Source organism: Phodopus roborovskii, unplaced genomic scaffold, assembly GCF_943737965.1.
Source record: "Phodopus roborovskii unplaced genomic scaffold, PHOROB, whole genome shotgun sequence".
NCBI lineage: Eukaryota > Metazoa > Chordata > Mammalia > Rodentia > Cricetidae > Phodopus > Phodopus roborovskii.
Window position 1 is genome coordinate 6,298,092 of NW_026125444.1, and position 21,330 is coordinate 6,319,421.

The window sequence follows — 21,330 nt, forward strand, 5'->3', positions numbered from 1 at the left end:
TCAAATACGAGACATTGCATCTAGTGTGAAAGCTAAGTAGACCAATTGCCTTAGCAACTAAAAACGTACCTATAGGTTGGCTCCCTGAGAATAATAGTAGAAACATATCAGTTGGACCTGACTGATAAGATCCAAGCCACTGGAAAGGACCCAAAATGGCCAAAGCAGATGGTGATAAAAAAAAAAAAATGGCATTAGGAATGACATCACCATAAACAATTAAAAGCCGTTGGATAATAACTGGAAATTGTTGGGAAGTTGGTAATCAGCCAGCAATACATAGTTTCTCTGAAGCAACAGAAAGGGTCAAGAGACACAGAGTGACATGGTGAAGTGCCAGATCAAGCAGAGTAGGAGGACTGGCAGGAATTACCTCAAACTACATGGATAGAATGAATACTTTATTGGGACTAAGGGGGTGAATTTTTATATATGAAATAGTAAGGCAAGAGAACCAGATGCCTATAGAAAACACCAACTGGGGATTTGATACTTAGAGATGAACATTCCCTGTGAAAATAAGATAGTCATCGCAGCCCAAATCAGTTGCAGTGCCATTCAGTTTCCAGAGAGAGCCATGCTAATCAACTTTAGATCTACGAGTATGCTCACTGTGCAGCACATGACGAAATCTGAATGCCAGGAACCTTGAGACGTGTTTTCATGCCTGGATGGTGTTCATTTGCCTTCCATTTGTATCTTTTTACTTGCTGTCCTGATGATGTTCTAACTTAGGCAGAAGAGAGATGGTCGCCTCTGTTCACCAGCAGAAGGAACAGTGAAGGAGAGTGGCCAGTGAGTTTGTAGCTGTAGCCTGTGTCCAGATAGCCAGAAGGCAAATGCTCTTCTCTGCAGTGAAGGTCACAATTTAGATTCCATCACTACATATAAGCTAGGGTATGGGGTCTTAATTACCCATCCGGGAAAATTAAACTTTGCTATTATTTAATATTGGTTCAAACATTTCAATGGGAATAAAAGAATAGATACGTATGTCTAAACGAAGGAAGCTGAAATGGATTTACCTAACTTTAGTTGCTACTGTTGAATATAGACACAATCAAAGGCCAGTGGTTTGCCCCATGGCACAATTGGTACTCTTCAAATTTTGTACAACTCACATGTGTTTTCAATAAACAAAATGTATATGAACTTATATGTGTATACTTATATACATATTTAGAAAAGTCTTTCATGATAAGTGCTTTTCAGCCATTCTTCCTATTTTAGAGAAGCTATAGGTCTTTTATGTAATGTAGAAGGAAGAATTACTACTGCAGCTTCAAGTGTTTGTCTGCAGACATTTCTACTAGATCGGTGATGTCTCAGTTACATTAGAGGTTCACATCTCTGTGTTTTAAAGATGTACTTTTATTATTTTTAAGTTCTGTGTGTGCGTGTGTTGGGGGTTGTGAGGGTACTCTAAACCATGGGCCTTCTCTCCAGCCCCATAGCTGTGTTTAAAATCAGAAGACTTAGAATTCTGGTTCAGCTACTGATAGTGGTACCTACTGTCCTAACTTTAGAAACTGTGACGCCATATGAAACAGAATGTCATATGAATGCCCCATGGTGATGACCTCCGGTCCACACTTGCTGCAGCTCCAGTGATGGCGGACTGCCCTCCTCCCAGCAGCTTGAATAGAAGACACTGCACTTCCCCCAGTGTGCCACTTGGTGGCACCTTTTGACATCTCCAGCCTCCGAGTTGAGGTTTTCTTCCAAGTCATTCATTTTTCTTCATTCTGAAATGTAAGGCCATTGCCTGACTCCACCAAACTTCTCAGTTTCATTAGAAAGAGAACTCAGGAGAGAAGATAACAGAACCTGATCTTCCCATTCCCGGTTCCATGTTAGAAATGATCATTACCCAAGTTGTGTTTTAGAAATCTTTATAAACTAAGCAAACTTGGTTCTTTCTTATTCATTTGAAGGTAGAAATAGAAGGCGTTTTCCCCCTTTCAGTGAATTTATTATGTTACAGAACTAGTCATTCTTTAGAATTCAGTGGGGTTTCCACCAATTAAGGAGCCCTCCTCCTTTTTTTCAAACTCCAAAGTCTAGCTGATATATAACAGAGATTGTGTTTGCAGCATGTGGTAGTTAAGGGGGGGGGGGGAAGGGAACACCCTTGACTCCTCAAACATAATACATCAGCATTTCAAAGGTTTCCAAAATGTTTGATTCAATACTGTCCCGGCCCGTAAAATCACACAATATGTCCCTCAAAGTCAAGATAATTAGAAAGGGGGAAGAATTTCAACTATTAAGATTTTTATGTTTCTTGGATTATTGCACAGCGGCCACCTTATCGAAATTATGTTTGTTTTAAACATTGCTGGCTCTGGTTATGTTCACACACGTGCACCACTGCAAGTATGAGCTGAACACAAAGACCACGTATAAATGAAAGAAAGGTCTCATTTCAGGGGCACTGGTAATGCACTTTATTGCATCTGTTTTAAATGGCAGATCTGTTTTACCTACATTCAGTACTGATGCATCCTTATCTCCCTCCCACCTTGGTCTTTCCAAGGCTCTACTTTGTCAGTATTTATTTTAGAAAGAATGGTGGTTTGTTGACCACAGCTGTGAACTTTAATTTTCTCATTCCATACATCAGAAGAGGGCTATGCCATGGGGTAAAAACCACTTGGCCTTTCTTTGTGTCTATATTTTTCTACCCAACCAAACAGAACTCTTTATTTTCTTTTTGGAGCCCCCCAAAGAATCCACTAAATAATGTATAAGATTTGAAGGTGGGTTTTGAGGGGGACTAAGCAGGGTGTTTTCTTTGAGAGGGGAAAATGGCCCATTGTTGAAGCATAGGATGAGATTATGATTCTAATTTATTCTCTTTGAACCTAATGGTAAATGCCCTCACTGTAGGATGTGGTTCTTAGGGCATTTCCTCCAACCATACCTTCCCTTCATAAGGCCGCTACCTTTTGCACTTCTAGCTGATCCTGCCTCTGCCCCTAAACAGCTCTGAGGATGCAATTTGTATTTGTGAGAAAGTGGCTATTGGTTGAAGTTGCTGAAAACCAGCCTCTAAATATGGCAAGACAGAGAACCAGCCTGATTCTAAATGTGTTTTGTTTTGGTAACACACTATAATTTGGGGTGCCTAAAGTTTTTGTTTAAGAGTCAGGATCTTCCTGTGTTGCCAAGGCTGCCCCCAAACTCACAAGCTACAGTGATCCTGCTTCAGTCTCCAGAATAGTACAGGCTCCTGCAGCCTTGTTTGGTTTTTATCTAAATTCTTAAAGATAAATTCTGTGTTTTTTCTGAATGCATATATTCTATTGAGCAAACAATTATTGAAGTCTTCTTTTGGAACAGGCATTAATGTCTGCTGATACCAAGGTGAAAATGTTTTGTAAGAAGCATGTGTGTGTGTATACATACATTTTCCACATACACGTTTTATGCATATATGTTTAAAATCAACTACACATGTATTTGTGTATAATGGTAGATAGTGTAAGCAGTGCCTTCATGGCTCTAGGAACAGAGGAGTCACTAGAAAGTTAGGAAGTTCACTGTAATACACTAGAATTCATTCTTCAAAATTAGGACAAACCATGCTTAAATCCAACCAAAGGAAAGTGAGTTTTTCAAGGACAGTTTACTTCACTGTTGTAGTTGAAAGAATATGGATCAAAAGCCAGGCTTTGATCTCTGTCTTTTCCTTATGTCTGCACTGAAATGACTAATGGAAGACAGGTGGCCTCCTCGCCTGTTGCCTGCACTCGGACGTGGAACATAAAACTTGTATTTTGTTGATAATTTTCCATTGTAGCAGTTGCAGGTCTATTTGTTAGCATACATCATCATTTTCACTCATGGTGTGGCCTGGTGGAGAAGGTGAAGACTGTAGGTTCAGTGCAGAAAGAGGGAAGCTAAAGAGAACTCTGACCTGTACAGGGCAGCTTGGCACTTGGGTCTGATGAGATCCACCAGTGTAGGGACAGGGGGTCCTTAGCTTACCTAGTATCGTTGTTAAAAACTCACACCTTTTGACAAGAGACTAACGATAAGAGGTAGAGCTGGGGTTCATTCTCAATTCTCCGTCTTACAAATAATCTCCATACGTAATGTTCTATCTGAAAGAAAAACCATCAAACAAGGTCCAATAAATACCCAAAGGTATCTTCTATCTGTTTAATGGGTAGGGGGACAGTTCATTAGTTTTCTCTTGTCTCCGTTCTTCTGTCATCTGTGGTATTGTTGGTGCACGAGACCCTCTGAGCTGCTCCGCCCTGAGCATCTTGGAGCCCAGGAAATGCCTCTGGTCAGACAGGGAAGGACACAAGTACAGGCATGCATCAGACACAGTTGTGTGGGATGTTTTCATGAGGTCCTTAAGTGACTGGGGACTTCAGTCCCACCTCTAAACAAAGGCACAAACGACATCAAGCCAGGGAGGGTGCATGTGAAGTGAAATGTCATTTGTATGCTGCGTTTCAACTGCCAGCAGCCTAGGTTTCTTGCTTAGTTTTGAACCCAGTATCTGTACAACTTTAATATCTAAAAAATATGTTTTTCAAAGACCTTTAGGAAATCCATAGTCATTTGTAAAATAGTTATCGCCAATGATCTAATTCTAGTCCTATTGAACCACTAAAGAGGTACGTTCTTAAGCTCCACACTGGCAAAAGCGTTGCATTTGGTGACTGTTTCAAGGCTCATGGAGCCAGTGCCTGTTTCAGTGAAAGGAACCGGAGGTGGGAGGGGGAGCAGGCAGGGAGTGTGCAGTGCCTCTCCCCTCTTCAGACCCCCATTCTTATCTCAGTCCTTGTTGGGCCCTTCGCAGCAGGGTGGGTGAAGGGTAGAATTGCAAGTAGAAATTGTATTTGCTTTTGTTTAGTGAAGCCAAAACTTAATATTATTTTTATGAACTTAATGTAAATGGCATCTGACATGAGAAAAGGAGGTCTTAAGGGTTCCAGAAACATGCAAGAAGCATGTCTGTATTATTTTTTAAAAGTTGTGTGTTAATACAGTCCCCCTTTCTGAAAAAGATGAGAGCCGATCGAAGTAAAATCGATCGATGCATAAAGTTCTCTGTGCGTGCCAAATGTGGAAGGAAGAATTCTCATTTGAAGGTGCCAGTCTGCCATTATATTTCTATTGTCAAGTGCTCTCAAGTCCTTGTACTCTCTTTGTTCCTCTTTTTTAATATTTAAATTTGAAACAAGCATGCTTTCCATGGCAATCCCAGTTCCCTCTCCCTCCTCCTCTGTTCCCCTCCCATCCCCCATCCCCTTTCTGCTCCCCAGGGAGGGCGAGGCCTTCCATGGGGGATCGTCAAAGTCTGTCATACCATGTAGAGCAGGGTCCAGACCCTCCCCCATGTGTCTGGGCTGAGAAAGTCTCCCTCTATGTACTCTTATATTTCTCTTTAAAAAAGTAATTTCCTGATGTTCAAAGTAGCTTCAATCTTGAATAAAGTTTACTTTTCAAAATTAATAGTCATTATGGAAATTGTTTTTTTCTTTTGGTGTCATATGGTAGCCGGGGTACACATGAAGATCCAAGACATACCCACAGAGTAGGAGTGGGGGACGCTTTCAGAGAAACTACCATGTATGGAAAGGTGTCCTGAAACCCTGCCATATTGCAGCTTAAGTGTAAAAATAAGTGAAGAGATTTAGGTGGGTGGATGCTATACAATTGCTACAAGTTTTTTCTTCCTTCCTTCCTTCCTTCCTTCCTTCCTTCCTTCCTTCCTTCCTTCCTTATTTTGTTTGTTTTTATTCTTTTGCAAGCCTAGTTCTGGTGGGAGAGATGTTGGCTTCCTCCTCAAGATTTTCCTGACTTAACAACCATGACACAACTCTTCTGTCACTTGTGCTAACGGGCAAAAGTCATCTTTGTTTGTGTGAAAGGGTCTGCTTGAACTAGGGTGAGCCTCCCATTATACGAAGAGCTGAAGTCTAGGGTGTTTTTAATGTTTTAATCTGTTTAAGAGGTTTCTGTTACAAGAAGAAAATTGATAACATTTTTACCTCAGCAAACTGCCAGCAAATGGCTCTGCTCTAATCCCACATTTATCGTGATTTATATTCTCCATGGCAATGTGCTGTAACCTCCCAGAGATACCACTGTGGTGTAGATTGACCGCATTCCAAATTCTGGAATCACATACATACTGTTTTTACTTTTAAATAATATTCAGACACCAGAATAAATACCATATGTGCACTGATGCTGGTTACAATGGGACCTTGTCATTTCTTGTGAGGGAGGGCATTCTTTGTTTCTGATTCTTATTTAAAATAAGTATGCAAAAGACAAATGTGTGCATTGACAGCATTTTGTAAAGGCTTTGGTAAGGATAAGGGCTAAGGTTGTAGCATGATCCGTTAAAGTGTAGCATTTAAAACTATAAATATTGTTGCTCATTGCCACCATCCCTCACCATCCCTCACGAACACACATATGGGCCAGGATTGTTAACTGACATTCTCAGGGTAGTGTATGGCTTTTCCATTCTGTGTCTACAATGTGCAGCCGCTAAAGGACATCTGTTGAAGAACAATTAACTCCGTGAGCAGTGCTCATAGGAACAGTGAGACTAACATGCCGATGACATTGGAACAGGGAGAATAACACACCTGATAATGGGGATGGATGGATTGATTGGAAAGCCATAATTCAGTGTAAAGCGTAATGTCATCTGATGCCAGGGGCCCAGAATTTAGGTGGCCTGACATCATCAAAATGTAGACAATCAATCTCTCGGAGCCATTTTCCCCTGCATGATATTGAAAGATTTAAAAGTTTCATAAAGTTTAGAAATTCCTCTCCAATCATGTGTTTTTAAGTTTTTGTATTCATCCATCCTGGTTGGACTTGTAATCCATTTAGACATAGTTTTAAAGCAGACACAGCAGAATGCCTTTCATTTTTGTACAATCTGCAGCACGCTCCAACAAGTCAATCCACATGCACTTCTGGGGAAAGCACTTCACCCCAGGTCTGCATTATTACCGTTGGCTGGGCTCTACTGAATTAGTGCTTAAAACATTTTTATAATATTTTATACATGATGAAACCCTAGGCATTGATATTGATGGTTTCCCTACCCTTCTGCACCTCTGTCCCCACCCAGTTTTGTGAGTTTTGCCCAGAATATATGGTGTGAGATTAATGTGTGAGTAATGCATCACGGTACACCTCTGACATTTTGTCTGGCGCGTGCCTTGGAGTTTGGTGAGTCTTGCCTGCCTTATAGGAAGAAACATGCTCAGGAACTCTTCTCTGAGGTTGGGAAGTTAGGAGGTAAACAGAAGCCTTTAATGTGTTGTCTTTGCTTTGCAGCCTTCCGCATGATCCCTTATCCCTTGGAGAAGGGACACCTATTTTATCCATACCCAATCTGTACAGAAACAGCAGACCGGGAGCTGCTTCCCTGTAAGTGTCACCCCTCGGCAGCCCTCCTTTCATCCAGGGAGGGTGGCATAACAGAAGATGGGATGTGAAGAGGTGGGAATGATAAGTGTTGATAATGTCCTTGTTAAGTTTCTCCCAACCCCTGGTCTTGTTTGATAGCATATGTATAGAAATGAGTTATGGGAATGGGTTGGACTTCCTGCTTCTCCAGGTCTTTCCACATCCATCAGAGGGAAAGATGCCAAGGCTTGAAGTTTAGCAGAGATGAGCTATCATGAGCTCACAGAGATTGACATTGGCATGCAGAGCCCTGATGGAGAGCAGCTTCTCTGCAGGCTTCTTTATGTGGAAACTTCGGCTTGGGCTCTCCTTCAGGTCAGAGGGGCACTGTACCAGCTGGGGTTTGAAGAGGAAGTACTGATGTCAGAGGATGCTACAGTCGAGTCACAGGTGGGAGGGCAGAGCCAGGCCACTGGCATCGGTGCCAGAGGCGGAGTCCTGAGTGAAGAAGGGTGCTGTGCTGTCCATGGTGACGCAATGCTCTTGGCCAGGCAGTCCCTGTGAGCTTCTCATGGGTTGCACATCGTTGAGTTGGCTGACATGTGCAGAGCACACGTGCAGCCTGAGCACTGTGTCATAGAGTGCAGGATGAAAACCCTGCCCTCAGGTGCCTTGGGAGCTCGCAGCCTAATGGTCACACCACATGTGGAAAGTATTATTTTGGTTTACTGTAATACAGCATTGTTTTGACAATCCAGGCTAAATAGCTATTATCCAATCAGACTGTGTGCAAGGACCATGTCCAGGCTCTTCATGTGGCCCTGACTTGGGAAATACTTTGCTCCCTCAGATACTAATCCCCTTTTGCCTCTTTCCCGTCACCCTCCTTTCCTTTTACTAGCCTTGGTTATATCAGTCTCTAATAGCTACAGCATATATAAATATTTCCAGAACAGCATAACTTTGGAGAGCTGGCACATAGTAAAATTTCAGATGCCAGCACTACTGAGCCAGTTGTGAATGGCGGCAGCTGGATACAAAAGTGACTGATGCCATGAGCCTGGGGTCTCTGGAAGTTTCCTTGCTTATCACCCCAGCCTGCAGCTTGTCGTTTAAGGAGCTGGGAGAGCTCGGTGGAGTTCCGCTGTCAGGACTTCTTTTTAATGGCATCTGGTATATCACATGACATTAAATTTGATTTCAGAAATCCCCGCATGGGTCCATAATTCACCTTTTGATGCCCCCTTGAGGGAGATCCTTATTAAAGTGTCAGTTTTCTGGTAGAAAGTCAGTTTTCTGAAAAGTGCAATGTTTTAAAATGTTTTAAGTGTGGCTCAGATTTATTGAAATGGGTGCCATGATCCAAGTGTAATATCTTTCCAGAACCTCCTAGAGGCTGGATTTTGAGAGTGAAGTATAAAGAGGTTTAGTGGTTGTAAACACTACTCATACTTTGAGTGTTAAAAGTATAATTACTGGCACAGGGGGCCCCAAGTGCACTCTACCCCAGGTTTGTTCCTTAGCAGGCTGACTTCCAGGGATGTGCAGGGAGGCTTGCTTACATGTGCTCTATGCCTCCTGATAGATCCTTTCTAATCTTCTTTTTCAGTCCTGTTGACTGGGGCTCAGTGACAAAACTTAATGGGCAATGAAGGATCTGTAGAGTTTGTATTTTGGTGGGATAATGGGCCAGCCCTGTCTGTTCCAGTAGAAGTATTGTGAACCTGCAGTTTCCCAGTATCTTCTCTGTGCACACAGCCCCATGCCCCTGGCCTGCATCTCTACCAGCCACAGGCAGTCCTGTGATGAGTTGACTAGAGTAGTCCATTACATTCTTTATGTTTTGATGTCATAGTTTTTTTGGTTTTACCCAAACCCAGTGTTTAATGTTTGAATGCTATGAAAGATACCCTAAAGACCTTTAGTCCCCATAGCCTCATGATTGTTCTGAATGTATTTATCATCAGGCGTCTCCTACAGTTGTGTAAATAACCCTAGCAATGTGATCCTTGCTGCTGAAGATCGGATAAGTCTGTATGTGAAGACTTCACCCAATGTCTATTGGGTAGCACCCTCCACTGACATCTTTGAATTGTCAAGAGGAAAAACAAGATAAACTAATATTGCCTTATTAAAACTACAGTAAAATAAAAATGGCACAGATGTGCATAGATGCCTTGCCCACTCACATTTGATTTGGGAATTCGCTCTGGAAGTGTGTGTTTTAATTTGGACAGGGTTTTGCTATTTTGTGTTTGCTTTTGGGAAAGGAACACTGTGTACTAAACATAGATGGTGTCACTAAAGTGCTGCAGATGGAACTCTGTTTGGGAGAAATAGCTAGGCAACAGAGGCAGACGAGAGCTGGGGAATGCCCAGTGTCCTGCCCATCATCGCCAGCGCACTGCAGCCGAGGGGGAACAGAGTCCCTAAAGTGCATCTACTTGTGTCCTAATGGCTCCCCTTTGGCCTTCTCCTCAGCTTTCCATGAAGTCTCAGTTTACCCCAAGAAGGAACTCCCCTTCTTCATCCTCTTCACTGCTGGACTGTGCTCCTTCACAGCCATGCTGGCCCTCCTGACACATCAGTTCCCGGAACTTATGGGCGTCTTCGCAAAAGCTGTGAGTGTTCACCTGGGGGTTGGTGGGGGATGGGGGTGGGCAATGGGCAGGTGGACAGGGAAAGCCAAGGGAAGGGCTCAGGGGAAGGGGCTGCTGTGCAGAAGTGGAAGGCCTGGAGAGTCTTTCAGTTTTCGCTATCATCAGAGCCATCGATGAATGGCCAAAGGGTCAAGGGAGAGCACTGGTTAGTGCATGCCTCACCCCATTTCCCAAAGGAATTCTGGTACCTTCCAGAGAGTGTATCAAGTCCAAAAGAATGAAGCAATGTAGGGAATCCTCACAAATGAGAGGTGGGAGGGGTGTGATTCACCTTGGTGTGTACTGAATGGCACTTTCTAATCTTTGGCTATTGGGAGTCTTCCGTTCACGAAGGATGAGATTTTATGTTTTCCACAGATTATTTTTGTGATGTTTTAAATGGATACAAACTCTTGGCTTGTTTGGGTAATGAACTGTGAGAAAGTGTGAAAGCTGGTAGTGGAAGTGTACCATCATGGCACTTAGAAATAGGAAAAGCCACTAAGAAAGAGCCTGGTGAGATGGTGGAAGACAGAGCCCTGTAAGGAAGCCATCTGCCCTGCGTGCTAAGAACCTGTTTCCCTGGAGAGGCCTGATGATTTCTGTAAGCCCATGGGTCTGAGTGTGCTGATTTTGCCGTAGCTGGGTGTTAAGTAGAAGGAATAGAGAGGAAAGCATTTGGTTGTTGCCCTGACATCTGATTTCGAGATGCATGGCTTCGGCAGGGATGTCCTTTCTCCATACTTCTCACTCCACAGTGGCCCTGCCCAGCCTGGAGTCATTTCAAGCCACGAACACCGTGCTCTCTCAGGCCCCTCACTGCCTTTATGCTGCCTGGGTCAACTTCCAAATGCTGCCCCAGCGCTCAGCACCCACACTGTAAACCTGCCTTCTTTGTCCTGCTCCCCTTCCCTTTGCAGCCTCCCCTTAGCCTGTGTCCTCGCTCTTCTTGCCTGAGCTGCATAATTGTCTCAGCTGGACTCCTTGCTTCGGGGCTTATTGTTGTCAGTCTGTCTCTCACACTAACACAAGAAAGAGTTTTTAAATTTCCAATAAGCATGCCGTTTCCCAGCTGTTATCTACTGGTTCCCTGTTATTTCAGGCCATAAATCTCATTTCTTTTGCTTGATCTAAAAGAGCCTTTTGTCTTCTCTGGCTCTTGCTTGCCTTGTTAGCCTCCTTCCTCACAGTTCTTTTCAGCCATAGTGAAGTGATCACAGTGCCCGGATGTGCCAGGGCCTAACATATCTCAGTGACTTTATGTGTCCTGTTTGTTGTGCATGGAATGCCTTATCTGACCACCCCACTCCTAATGAGCTCTTTCTTAGCTAATAATGTACTCATTTCTCCTAAATTGACAAGATGTCTCCATGATCCCAGAGTTCCATGAATGCCTATATTATCACATATTATCATATGTGATTGGTAAGGAATTGTCCGTACCCCCTGAGGCTGTGCATTCCTTAAAAGCAGGTGCCTTTTCCACATCTGCCTCCAGAGCCTCACACAGAGCCTTGGTCATTGTAGGTTCTCAGTCAATGGCTGTCAAGTGAGTGCCTAGTGATCTCAGGTACCACTTGGCTTTTCTTCCCTTCTCCTGAGACCGTAGACCCTTACAGTCGAAAGGCTCCTCAAAGCGCCTCAACTGTTGCTGTGACAGGAGTGTATCTAGGTGCATCATGAATACTGGTGTGCATGGGTCGTTGTGAGTGCCGTGGTACATGGGCTTCTCCTGTTTAAGATCATGCCCATTTCACCAGTGGCCGTTCCAAGCTCCTTACTGTACCTCTTCCGCTCTTTCTTTCACGTCTACCTAGGCTGGTTTCACACTCGGGGAGCGCACCAAAGAAATCTGCTTTCTTTCGAAAATTCTCAGGAGAGCTTCTCTACTCAAGGCCAACTTGAAGTTCTAATTCCCTCCTTCAGGGAAATCAAGTTTTCTTCCGTCTCTTCCATATTTTCTAAAATCTGCATTAGCCGAGTCGCTGCCCTGGATGCCTTTCAGCCGCAGGGCCTGTGCTGTTCACCATTTCCTTCCTCTCCATCGCTAGCCTCTGAGGAAAAGTTGTTGCCAAAGTTTCATATTAGAGTGTAATTTAGTTAAAATGCATAGTTGGGATGTTGGTCTGGAACTAGACAATTATGGTTCCCCCTTTTCTTTTTCCCTCGTAAGCATTTTTAAAAACATGAGCAAAAGCACCTCGTTGTTCCAGTGTTCATCATTACACTAAGGGATAACACTTGGTGGGGGATGGGATCTCAGGGGTTCTTAGCCTCCAGTGTGCAATAATGCTCCTGGCCTTACTACCAAAATTCAGGATATTGATGTTCACACCAATGACCCCATGAGCCTTTGAGGGTGGGGGTTGAAGATTATATTTCCTTTTAAGTGGTCTGACCGAGAAGCCATTTGAAGTTATGCCATACTGTCACAGCTATTCAGGTGACAGCTATCCAGAATTAGTGGTCTCAATATGCCCATACCTTGAAACAACCAAGGAAGCTTAAAGATTACTGATAGCTGCTCCCTGTAGGGCCTCTCGCCTACCTGACCCCACGCTGCATAGGCCTTTGAGTTTTCAAATGTTCCCTGGAGATTCAGGTATACCATCAGGGCTGAGAACCACAGTAATGAATGGAATGAAAACCGGTTGCTTGAGACCATTTTAGTCAGCAAAGGGATCCGAAGGAGGGCAGATAGCAAATCAATTCTCTAGAAAGGCCATACAACAGCAGTAGACACTTCAGAAAATTGGGGGTGGCTATTCTTATTTCTATTTCCAATGCATGTGTTTTACACCAAGCATCAAATGATTGAATGAAATAGATCTGGCTTCAGAGTGTTCCTACTCTCTACCCAGGTGTGGTTAGTTGGTCAACTACTCCTGATTTTAACAAACGTGCTTTTAAACCTCTACCTGAAGGATCATTTTCCGGGTCCGGGGAGGTCCAATAAGAAAGGAAGATGGGTGGCATGAAGGAGACAAGGCCAGCATGTCCTCTCTGGGCAGTCTTCATCTGTACCTCCTCACCCCTCCAGGCCTCTGCGGGACACCCCGGGGGTTATCACAGCTGCCCTGCAGGCTGTCTGTAGCCATTTGCAGCTTGAGAAAGTGAGTTTTTTCAGTCCTCTCCTGAGATAATGCCCTGAGTGTGATGACTTTTAGTAGATGTAGAGAGATTGCACTGCCACCCCCCCAGGCTCCACAGCGTGGGAACTCTAACATGTTTGTTCACTAACACAGCCAGTCCCCACACTCATAGACAGTGAGTCACTGAAGAGGCCTGAGTAGAGAGGCTTCGACTAGTTGCCCGCAATCTAATCTACCTCGATGACTTAGGACTAACTCTTCCGAGAATGTTTGCTTCTTAAGATAAGGCTGCTCATATAAGTAAGCTATCACTGCAGACCCAGCTCTGCACCGAACGTGGGAAGGTCAACATCTGACCCCTCTGCTCTTGAGGGTCTGTCTTTCCTCCTCTGCTGCCCCCCCTTCCCTGAGACTGCACCCCTTGACTTCTGCCTCATCTTCACTTATAGGCCTGGACTCTTTGAAGTCTGATATTGATTACAGTGGGATGTCAATTGTCTGGAACCTATTCAGATAAGCAAGAGGTTTCCACCGTGAACCCAGCGTGCTGCAAGCTGTGACCTTCCTCTAACTAACAGTGTCTTGGGAAAAGGAAGATCGGGCGATTGAAGTGTCACTCTCTCCTTTTTATTAGCTCGGTTGCTTTTTCTCACCAGTGGACACTAATTGAGTTATGGGGCACCTGGGTTAGAAATTTGACCGTGTCTCTCTGCCCTCTGGACAGAAGTTTTGGACACTGAGATAGATGGGTTGATCCAAGTTGCCTGGTTTTGCTCATTCAGGTTTAACTTTTCAGGCAATAAATTTCCCCCCTTAGTCTAGAAATAAAGCTGCTGTTTTTCTTCATGCGTTAGTTGGGTTTCTGGTAGAAGGTATTGACTGTTTTTCAATTTAAAGAAAACAGCTGAGGATCCCAAGGCATCCAGAGGACCAAGACATGTTCCTGAAACCTTTTTGTAACTCCCGACAAAAGCCACTGACTTTGGTCTGTTAGGACGTCGAAGATCTTAGTCATGTCAGAGGCCTCTTTTCTACACGGCTTCTCTGTGGTGTGGACAGGGAGGAGGGAGAGGGGACGGATGCTTAGAGGGAAGGTGGCTTGGGTGTGAGAGGGACACATCTCAGCTGGGGTTCTTTAGGTGAATAAATGGGGCTAAATGCTAGAAGGAGGCCTTCCTCAGTCACCTCAAGAATAACCCATCGGGGTAGAAGGGAGCAAGGGTATGTCATTGCCTGCATGTGTTTTGGGGGGCTGGAGTGTCATTTCTCAGAGAACCTCAGTGAGATATAATATAGTGAATATAATATAGTAAGGAAAGCCAGCTTATCTTGGCATGTAGTGGGGGAAAAGGAGGCAATTTTTAGACCTTAGAGTGAAGCTTTTTATCTGAGTCAGGTCAATTCTCCCCAGAAATAAAGCAAGCAAACAAAACTGCTTTTGATTGTTAAGCTGCTTATGACAGACGGCCCCCTTCATCCTGCACTCTGTAGAGGCCCCTGATGCCCACAGTTTAGGGTGTGGAACACTGAGTACAGACTTTGAGAATGCCTTTCCTCCCGTGGCTGGCTCAGGGGGTGCTGAGCAGTTCCTCCCCTACACTTTTCCAGCTTCAGTCTTCCCAAAGCTGCTCAGGGATGCCCACAGCAATCTCACCTTGCTTACTGAGCTGTACCTTCCAGTTCCTGCTAGAACCTCTGCTATGTCCATGGTTTTCTCAGTTGGATCCTCTTTGTGAATTGAGTACTGTAGGTGAATACTGTCACCTTCTCAGCCTTGGCCATCTATCATTGTGTATGTCACATCTCATGGTGTATGCTACAGACACATATACCCATTATGATTTTGTAAATGTAATTTTACAGTGTTAGAGAGATCAGTGTATATCAGGATTTCAGAGACAGCCAGGCAGGGGTTACTCATTCCAGAGTCCAGTGTTTCCTAATGCCTTCCAGCTTCATTCAGGATGGGACACAGTTCTTTTCTAACCTAGGAAGGATGGATAACTCTCCCAGGTATTTTGGCATACTCACAAAATGGTACTTACAGGTTATCAGAAAATACTGTGAATCTAATACCCATTGTGCAGGGAATTACCACACCTGTTGCTGTCTATTTTTCACCTGCATAATTCTGCCTGGCACTCAAGGCTGCCAGCCAGCCTGAGCTCTGCTTGTATTCCTGTGAAACTGAACTATTCACCATCTGATGGTTTCCTTGTTCATATTCTACTAGTTAGATCTAGAATGCCTACTTTGTTTATATTGCCATCCTTGGTGTTTCTGCCATACCATGATACTCTTCCCTGAGAGCTAAGGATTTTGAGCAAGTTCTTTTGTGTCTTTCAGCCTTTTTAATTTCCTTTGTTGAGAACTCTCTCTTCAGTTCTGTACCCCATTTTTAATAGGGCTATTTAGTGTCTTGGTGACTAGTTTCTTGAGTTCTTTTGTCTATTGCAGTATTTAGATTGCCTTACTTTATAGTGTTTTCCTTGAGCTTTTCAACACTTCTCCCTTCTACTCTAGCCTGGCTTCTCTTCCTTTCCTGAACCTGACTGCTATCATGGCCTCTCTCTCTCTCTCTCTCTCTCTCTCTCTCTCTCTCTCTCTCTCTCTCTCTCTCTCTCTCTCTCTCTCTCTCTCTCTCTCTCTCCTCTCTCTCTCTCTCTCTCTCTCTCTCTCTCTCTCTGTGTGTGTGTGTGTGTGTGTGTGTGTGTTTCTTTGCTCTGTCCATACATTTTTTGTTTGTTTGTTTTTGTTTATTTGAGATAGGGTTTCTCTGTAGCTTTGGAGCCTGTCCTGGAACTAGCTCTGTAGACCAGACTGGCCTCGAACTCACACAGATCCATCTGCCTCTGCCTCCCAAGTTCTGGGATTAAAAGAATGTACCACCACTACCTGGCATGCTCTGTCTACATCTTAAAGCCCTTGCTTCCTTTACCCCTCAGCTTTGAGCCTTCAAGAGGGGAAGTTTTATCCTAGGGTCCTTTTATCTCATGTATCCTCACCAAGAAAATGTATATAATTGATTTAAAAAGCAGACTAGAGAAATTTTTCCCATTTCTTTTTGATGATGCAATTTCAAAGTGTTATTGGCCTCCTTAGTATATTCCATACTCATTACACAAACATGTACACATGCAGACACACACATACCTATGCGCGCGCGCACACACACACACACACACACACACACACACACACACACACCATTTTGAGGTCCTTGAATTTGGGACACTTGCTTTCCATACCTTTTACTCTAAGGTTCACAAGACATAGAACATATGACCAGTAAGGACAGTGATTTAGGCTTACTGTCTGCACTGCCTGTGACATTTGTTTGCCATTAAAACAATGTCCCCACCCAATGTTTATATCCCCTCCCTTAAATGCACAATCTTTGTTAGTATTGTCAGTATTGTGCCATGGATAGGGATTAATGCAAAGGACACTACCACAATAAAGAATCAGGTGTAGAATGTGACCAAGACAAGGCCTTGGTTCTCAGCTTACAGAAGACAAAGAGTCCTTTTCAATACCAGTCTCCTCCCTGGATAGACACGTCTTCTATAGCTTCTACCACAATACCAGCTTGGGAACTGAAATCAGTTGTTCACAAGAACATCATCAAAATGGATTTGAAGCATTCGGGAGGCAGAAGCAGGTAGATCTCTGTGAGTTCAAGGCCAGCCTGGTCTACAAGAGCTAGTTCTAGGGCAGGCTCCAAAGCAAAGCAGAGAAGTGTTTTGTAGCTAAGTAAGAAAGTTCCCAGGGGTCCATTGAACAGCCCTTCCTGCAGGACAGGGCTTCCCAATGTACCTGCCTGCTACCCACCCTCAGCTCCGACACATGACCCAAAGCATACTATTTAGAAATGAGCCTAGAATGTGTGCATGCTTGGGGGACACTAGGAAACCAAATCTATCTGTTGTTATAGACTTGACTCTTTATATTGCCTTTTCCATTTAAAGTAAGCTGTATAGCCAGTTATACAATCAAGTGGCCTAAGTTGTCACCATTGTCTAGCCCCTATACCCACTTGCTACCTACCCAGCATCCCCTTGGATGATACTCATCTCCATAGACAGGGGGTAAACTCTGAAAACTGCTAGGATCCTAGCAACTGTGGCAGCTGTCAGAGGGGTGAGGGAGGCTGTCCGCAGACACTTCCTTCTTATCTGTCATGCTGGGGGTGGGGCTGGAATGTGTCTTCCACTTTCTCCCGACATTTCCTGTAAACATGAAGAGGGTTGTAGCCCTGGGAGGCTTTCAGAATGAAATACTGTGAGATGCTGGCCTGGGCTAGAGATGTCGACCCTAGTCTTGACAGGGTTTCTCCTGACTGCTCTTTGTCTGGTTTCCTTGCAGTTCCTCAGCACTTTGTTTGCCCCCTTGAACTTTGTTATGGAGAAAGTAGAAAGCATCCTCCCCTCCAGTTTGTGGCATCAGCTGACTCGGATCTGAGGGAGCCTCCCATCCTTCACTCTCCCTACCATCCGCCATCTCTTCTGTGCCAACTTCTCATGGACCGCAAGAAAGCATGTCTTTGAAAAAGGGAAACCATTCGGAGATGTTAAACTGTTCACGGACTATCAGTTCCATATTAAAGGCTGGTTTTGTTGTATAAAATTTATTGATGTTCAGTTCTATTTTATTTTGCCTCCAAAACTGAAGAAAAACTTTAAAAAAAAATCATAATAAACTTTTGTGTATTGCAGCAGCATGTGTGTCTTCTGATATCTTTCTTCAACCCTAGATTTTCCACGATTCCCATCAAACGCGTGGGTTTATGCTGTCCTCTGATGCTGTGGGGTCTGCTAAATCCACACTGATTTTCTTTGCTGACAGAACTAGTCTCTGCAGAGTTCACAACCCAAGAGTTGGTGGCTTGGAACATGGAATCTCAGGGCTGAGGATGCGGTTCAGTGGTAGAGCACTTGCATAGGGCCCTGGTTTCTGTGCGTCCAACCATACTTACACGAATGAATAAACAAGTACGAAAAGAAAGGAGGAAAATAGAACCACAGAAGCACCTTGCCTAAACCAAGTATCCTCGTATGCCAATTGGGCGCACGGAAGTTAAGTTTCCAGGGGGAACATCACCCCAGTGAAACAAATGCATTTGCCTCAGTAGGTTGGTCCAGCTTCATGGACTTTAGTGGAGTTCCAGGAGTCACTGATGAGAAGCGACACAGGGCAACAGTCCTGGCCATTCCACCCTTACTACCATTTTAAACGTTTCTCCGAGAGTGCCTTTTAATTTTTGTCATGTTGGCATTCCTGACACTTTCATCTGAACATTCTTTGAGTATTTTAGTGATCTGAACCAAAATGGTCATTTGTCCTCACCACCTTTCAAAGCTTTGTGCATGATTCAAACCTCGCAGAGCATCTGGCTTTAGTTAAGCAAAAGAAGAAAAATAAATAAACACAAATCCTTTATCTGAAGTGAAAAGTACTTCTATTTAACATCTCAGGCCAGTCTGTCTTTTGCATACTTTTCTCTTTGATTCAGAACCCTGGCTCTTCCTCAGGCACATCAAGGCTAGCAGTGTTCTGGGAAGCACCACGAAGTCTCCTTTCAGGACTTGAGCTCCCGATCTCCACCTAAGGGCAGTGAGGTGGGTGTGTAATTTGCAGGGCACCAGGACTGCTCTTACAAGTGGCTAACTTTTCTGTGTATCTACTTTGTGCAAAGCCATGAAGAGAAGGTACAGCTGGACTCTGCCCTTACAGAACTTATCTACTGAGAGGGTGACTCCATATACATACCGGTAGTGTTGCTCTTGGGAGTAGGGGCTGTGCCTGCCTTGTTGACAACTCTTGACACAGAGTGGATGCTCAAGTGATTGGTGAGTCAGGTGGCGCAGGACATGACAGGCACAAATAAACTTTGATCTGTGTGAGAGGAGAGTGGTTCAGATGAGAAGGGCCATGGAAGGCTTACAAGTACAACTTTTGAGCTGAACAAACAAATTATCTAATACAATTCTTTAACCTAATGGATGAGGAAATCAGAGATTTGGGTCTATGGGGGCTGGGACTCTGGATTCTGCTAAGTCCTGAAGGAGAGGCTTGGGAGCACTGGGAAGTGGAAATGGCTCAAAGCCAGTTGTTGCTAGAAATCCTGAGTTGTAGGAAATGAAGCCAAGGAATGCAAGATAAAGATTGTGTGTGTGTGTGTGTGTGTGTGTGTGTGTGTGTGTGTGTGTGTGTGTGTGGTTAAGACACACAGTCTCTACATAGCTTAGACTGACCTCTAATTTTCAGTCCTGCCTGTCCCCTAGAGTGCTGAGATTACAGTTGTTTGGTATCATGCCCAGCTAAAACTAGGATTTAAATATACTTAGCAAATTTAACAACCAAGATTTTAGAGTGGGTTCATGGAAAGGTAGGCAGAACTTAAGCATTACTGGGTAGGAAAAAAAAGTCAATAGAAGAGACCAAGTCCCAAACTAATGGTGACAGATGAACAGGGGATTTTGGAAGAAATGAGTTCCAGAACTAAAGGGCTACTCAGGCAAGGAGACAGGTACCAGCAAATTATGAGTACTCGCTTAAGGATATCAAATTATGTGAACTCACTAGACCCTCACCCAATAACCCATAGTCACTTTTCTGACACAGGCCCTGATCCCCTAGCTTCTTCTATTTACTTCCCAACTCCTTCAGCCTCTTCTCAAATGTGCCCAAGACTTATTCCTGCTCTCCACATATCCATTGTTTTGTGTAGTTCTAAAGAACCAGCACCCAAGCCACCTTTATTTAAAAGGGTTAATGCAAACCTGTGGAGAGGCCAGCACAACCAAAATAACAAAAGTTCTTAAGTTGATCATGTTTGCACAACTTCCCCTACCTGTGGCCTAAGGTTGAGGGACCCTGGCTCTTCACTGAGACGGTGGTACACTCCTCACGTTGCATTCTGCCATCAGAGCTCATTCTAGGGAACTTTCATCTGTGAAGACTCTTCCATGCCAACAATAAGTATCCAGTATTCTCATCTATTATGTATTTGTTAGAATACAAATGCAATCATTCTAAATTTAAAACCAATCTAGCTATGTGTAGCAGTCAAATCTAGCTATGTGTAGCAGTGTACACAGGGCAATACGTGACGATATAAAATGGTCTACAGTCTTGCTTTCAAATTTCATTGTCAGCACTTAGTAATGTCAAAGTCATTCCAGCTTTATAAAGAAATCAGTCTTGTGGTTCTGGCTTTTGAGCATCAGGATGGCTGAAGCCCGCTAGGCAGGAGCCTGATAAAGTCCTTCTTCCTGTAAGTGTGCACATGACCAGGTGATCTCCAAACCCCGACCTAGATTCTGATAGTATACTAGCTTTTTGTTGTTGTTGTTGTTGCAGTGATAAAACACCAAATAAAATCTACTTGAGACAGGAAAGGGTTTATTTGACAGTCCATAATTGAGGGAAGCCAACACAGGAACTCAAGATAGAAACTTGAGGAAGAATCCTTGGGGGAACGTTGATTGCTGGCCTACTTCCCCAAGCTTTCTCAGCTGCTTCTCCTATCCAGCCCCGGCCCAGGACTGGCAGCATCCACAGAGGGATGGGCCCTCCTACATTCATCAGTAATTATCAAAATCCAAGATGGAGGCAATCCTTCAATTAGGATTCCTTCTGCCCAGATATGTGTAACTTTGTAACAAGTTGACAAAAGCTAAGCATGACAGATGGAGGCTTATTTTCAAACAAAAGCCATGTCTGAAAGATGGACAAATATACAGATATGTGACTAGAGGACCGGCTAATACCCAGTGAGGCTGGTCTACTTAGGGTATTCTTTCCCTTTCCAGGTAGCATTCCTTCCTTGCAGATAGAGGTGAGCTCTAATCTAACACTGAGAGCCTTGTGATCTACCATTATATGGGCAGGTGAAAGAATTTCCTAATGGCCACCTTCAAAAGAGACAATCAGGAAGGAGTTAGAATATATTCCTAGAAAGGCAAGCTTCTGTGGCCTACCTTAGGGAAAAATGAGGTGGGTGAAATAAGGTTAGGAGAGGGTAAAGAAACTTTGCTCTCCTAGGCCTGCTATGTCCTGACTTAATTCTCTTTCATCTCTATCCCTCTGAGGCTATTCTAAATAAACCTCCTTCAGAAAACAAAGGCTAGAAACCATAATAAGAGAATTGTTCATTACACTCTCATATAGCAATGAGGACTAGTGCCAGGGCTATGGAC

At 43.9% G+C, this 21,330-nt stretch overlaps 1 protein-coding gene across 5 annotated transcripts in view; it reads left to right on the plus strand.

Annotated features, from left to right (window-relative positions):
* The window catches only part of St7 (suppression of tumorigenicity 7), a 228,886-nt gene extending 211,037 nt beyond the window's left edge, over positions 1-17,849 (plus strand). For all 5 annotated transcript variants that reach the window (XM_051175717.1, XM_051175718.1, XM_051175720.1 and 2 more), the window contains 3 exons: positions 7,327-7,419; positions 9,880-10,019; positions 17,495-17,849. In XM_051175717.1, the coding sequence (XP_051031674.1) occupies positions 7,327-7,419; positions 9,880-10,019; positions 17,495-17,590 (329 nt within the window). In that variant the 3' untranslated portion in view covers positions 17,591-17,849. The remainder of the gene's footprint in view (positions 1-7,326; positions 7,420-9,879; positions 10,020-17,494) is intronic.
* Positions 17,850-21,330: the final 3,481 nt, after the last annotated feature.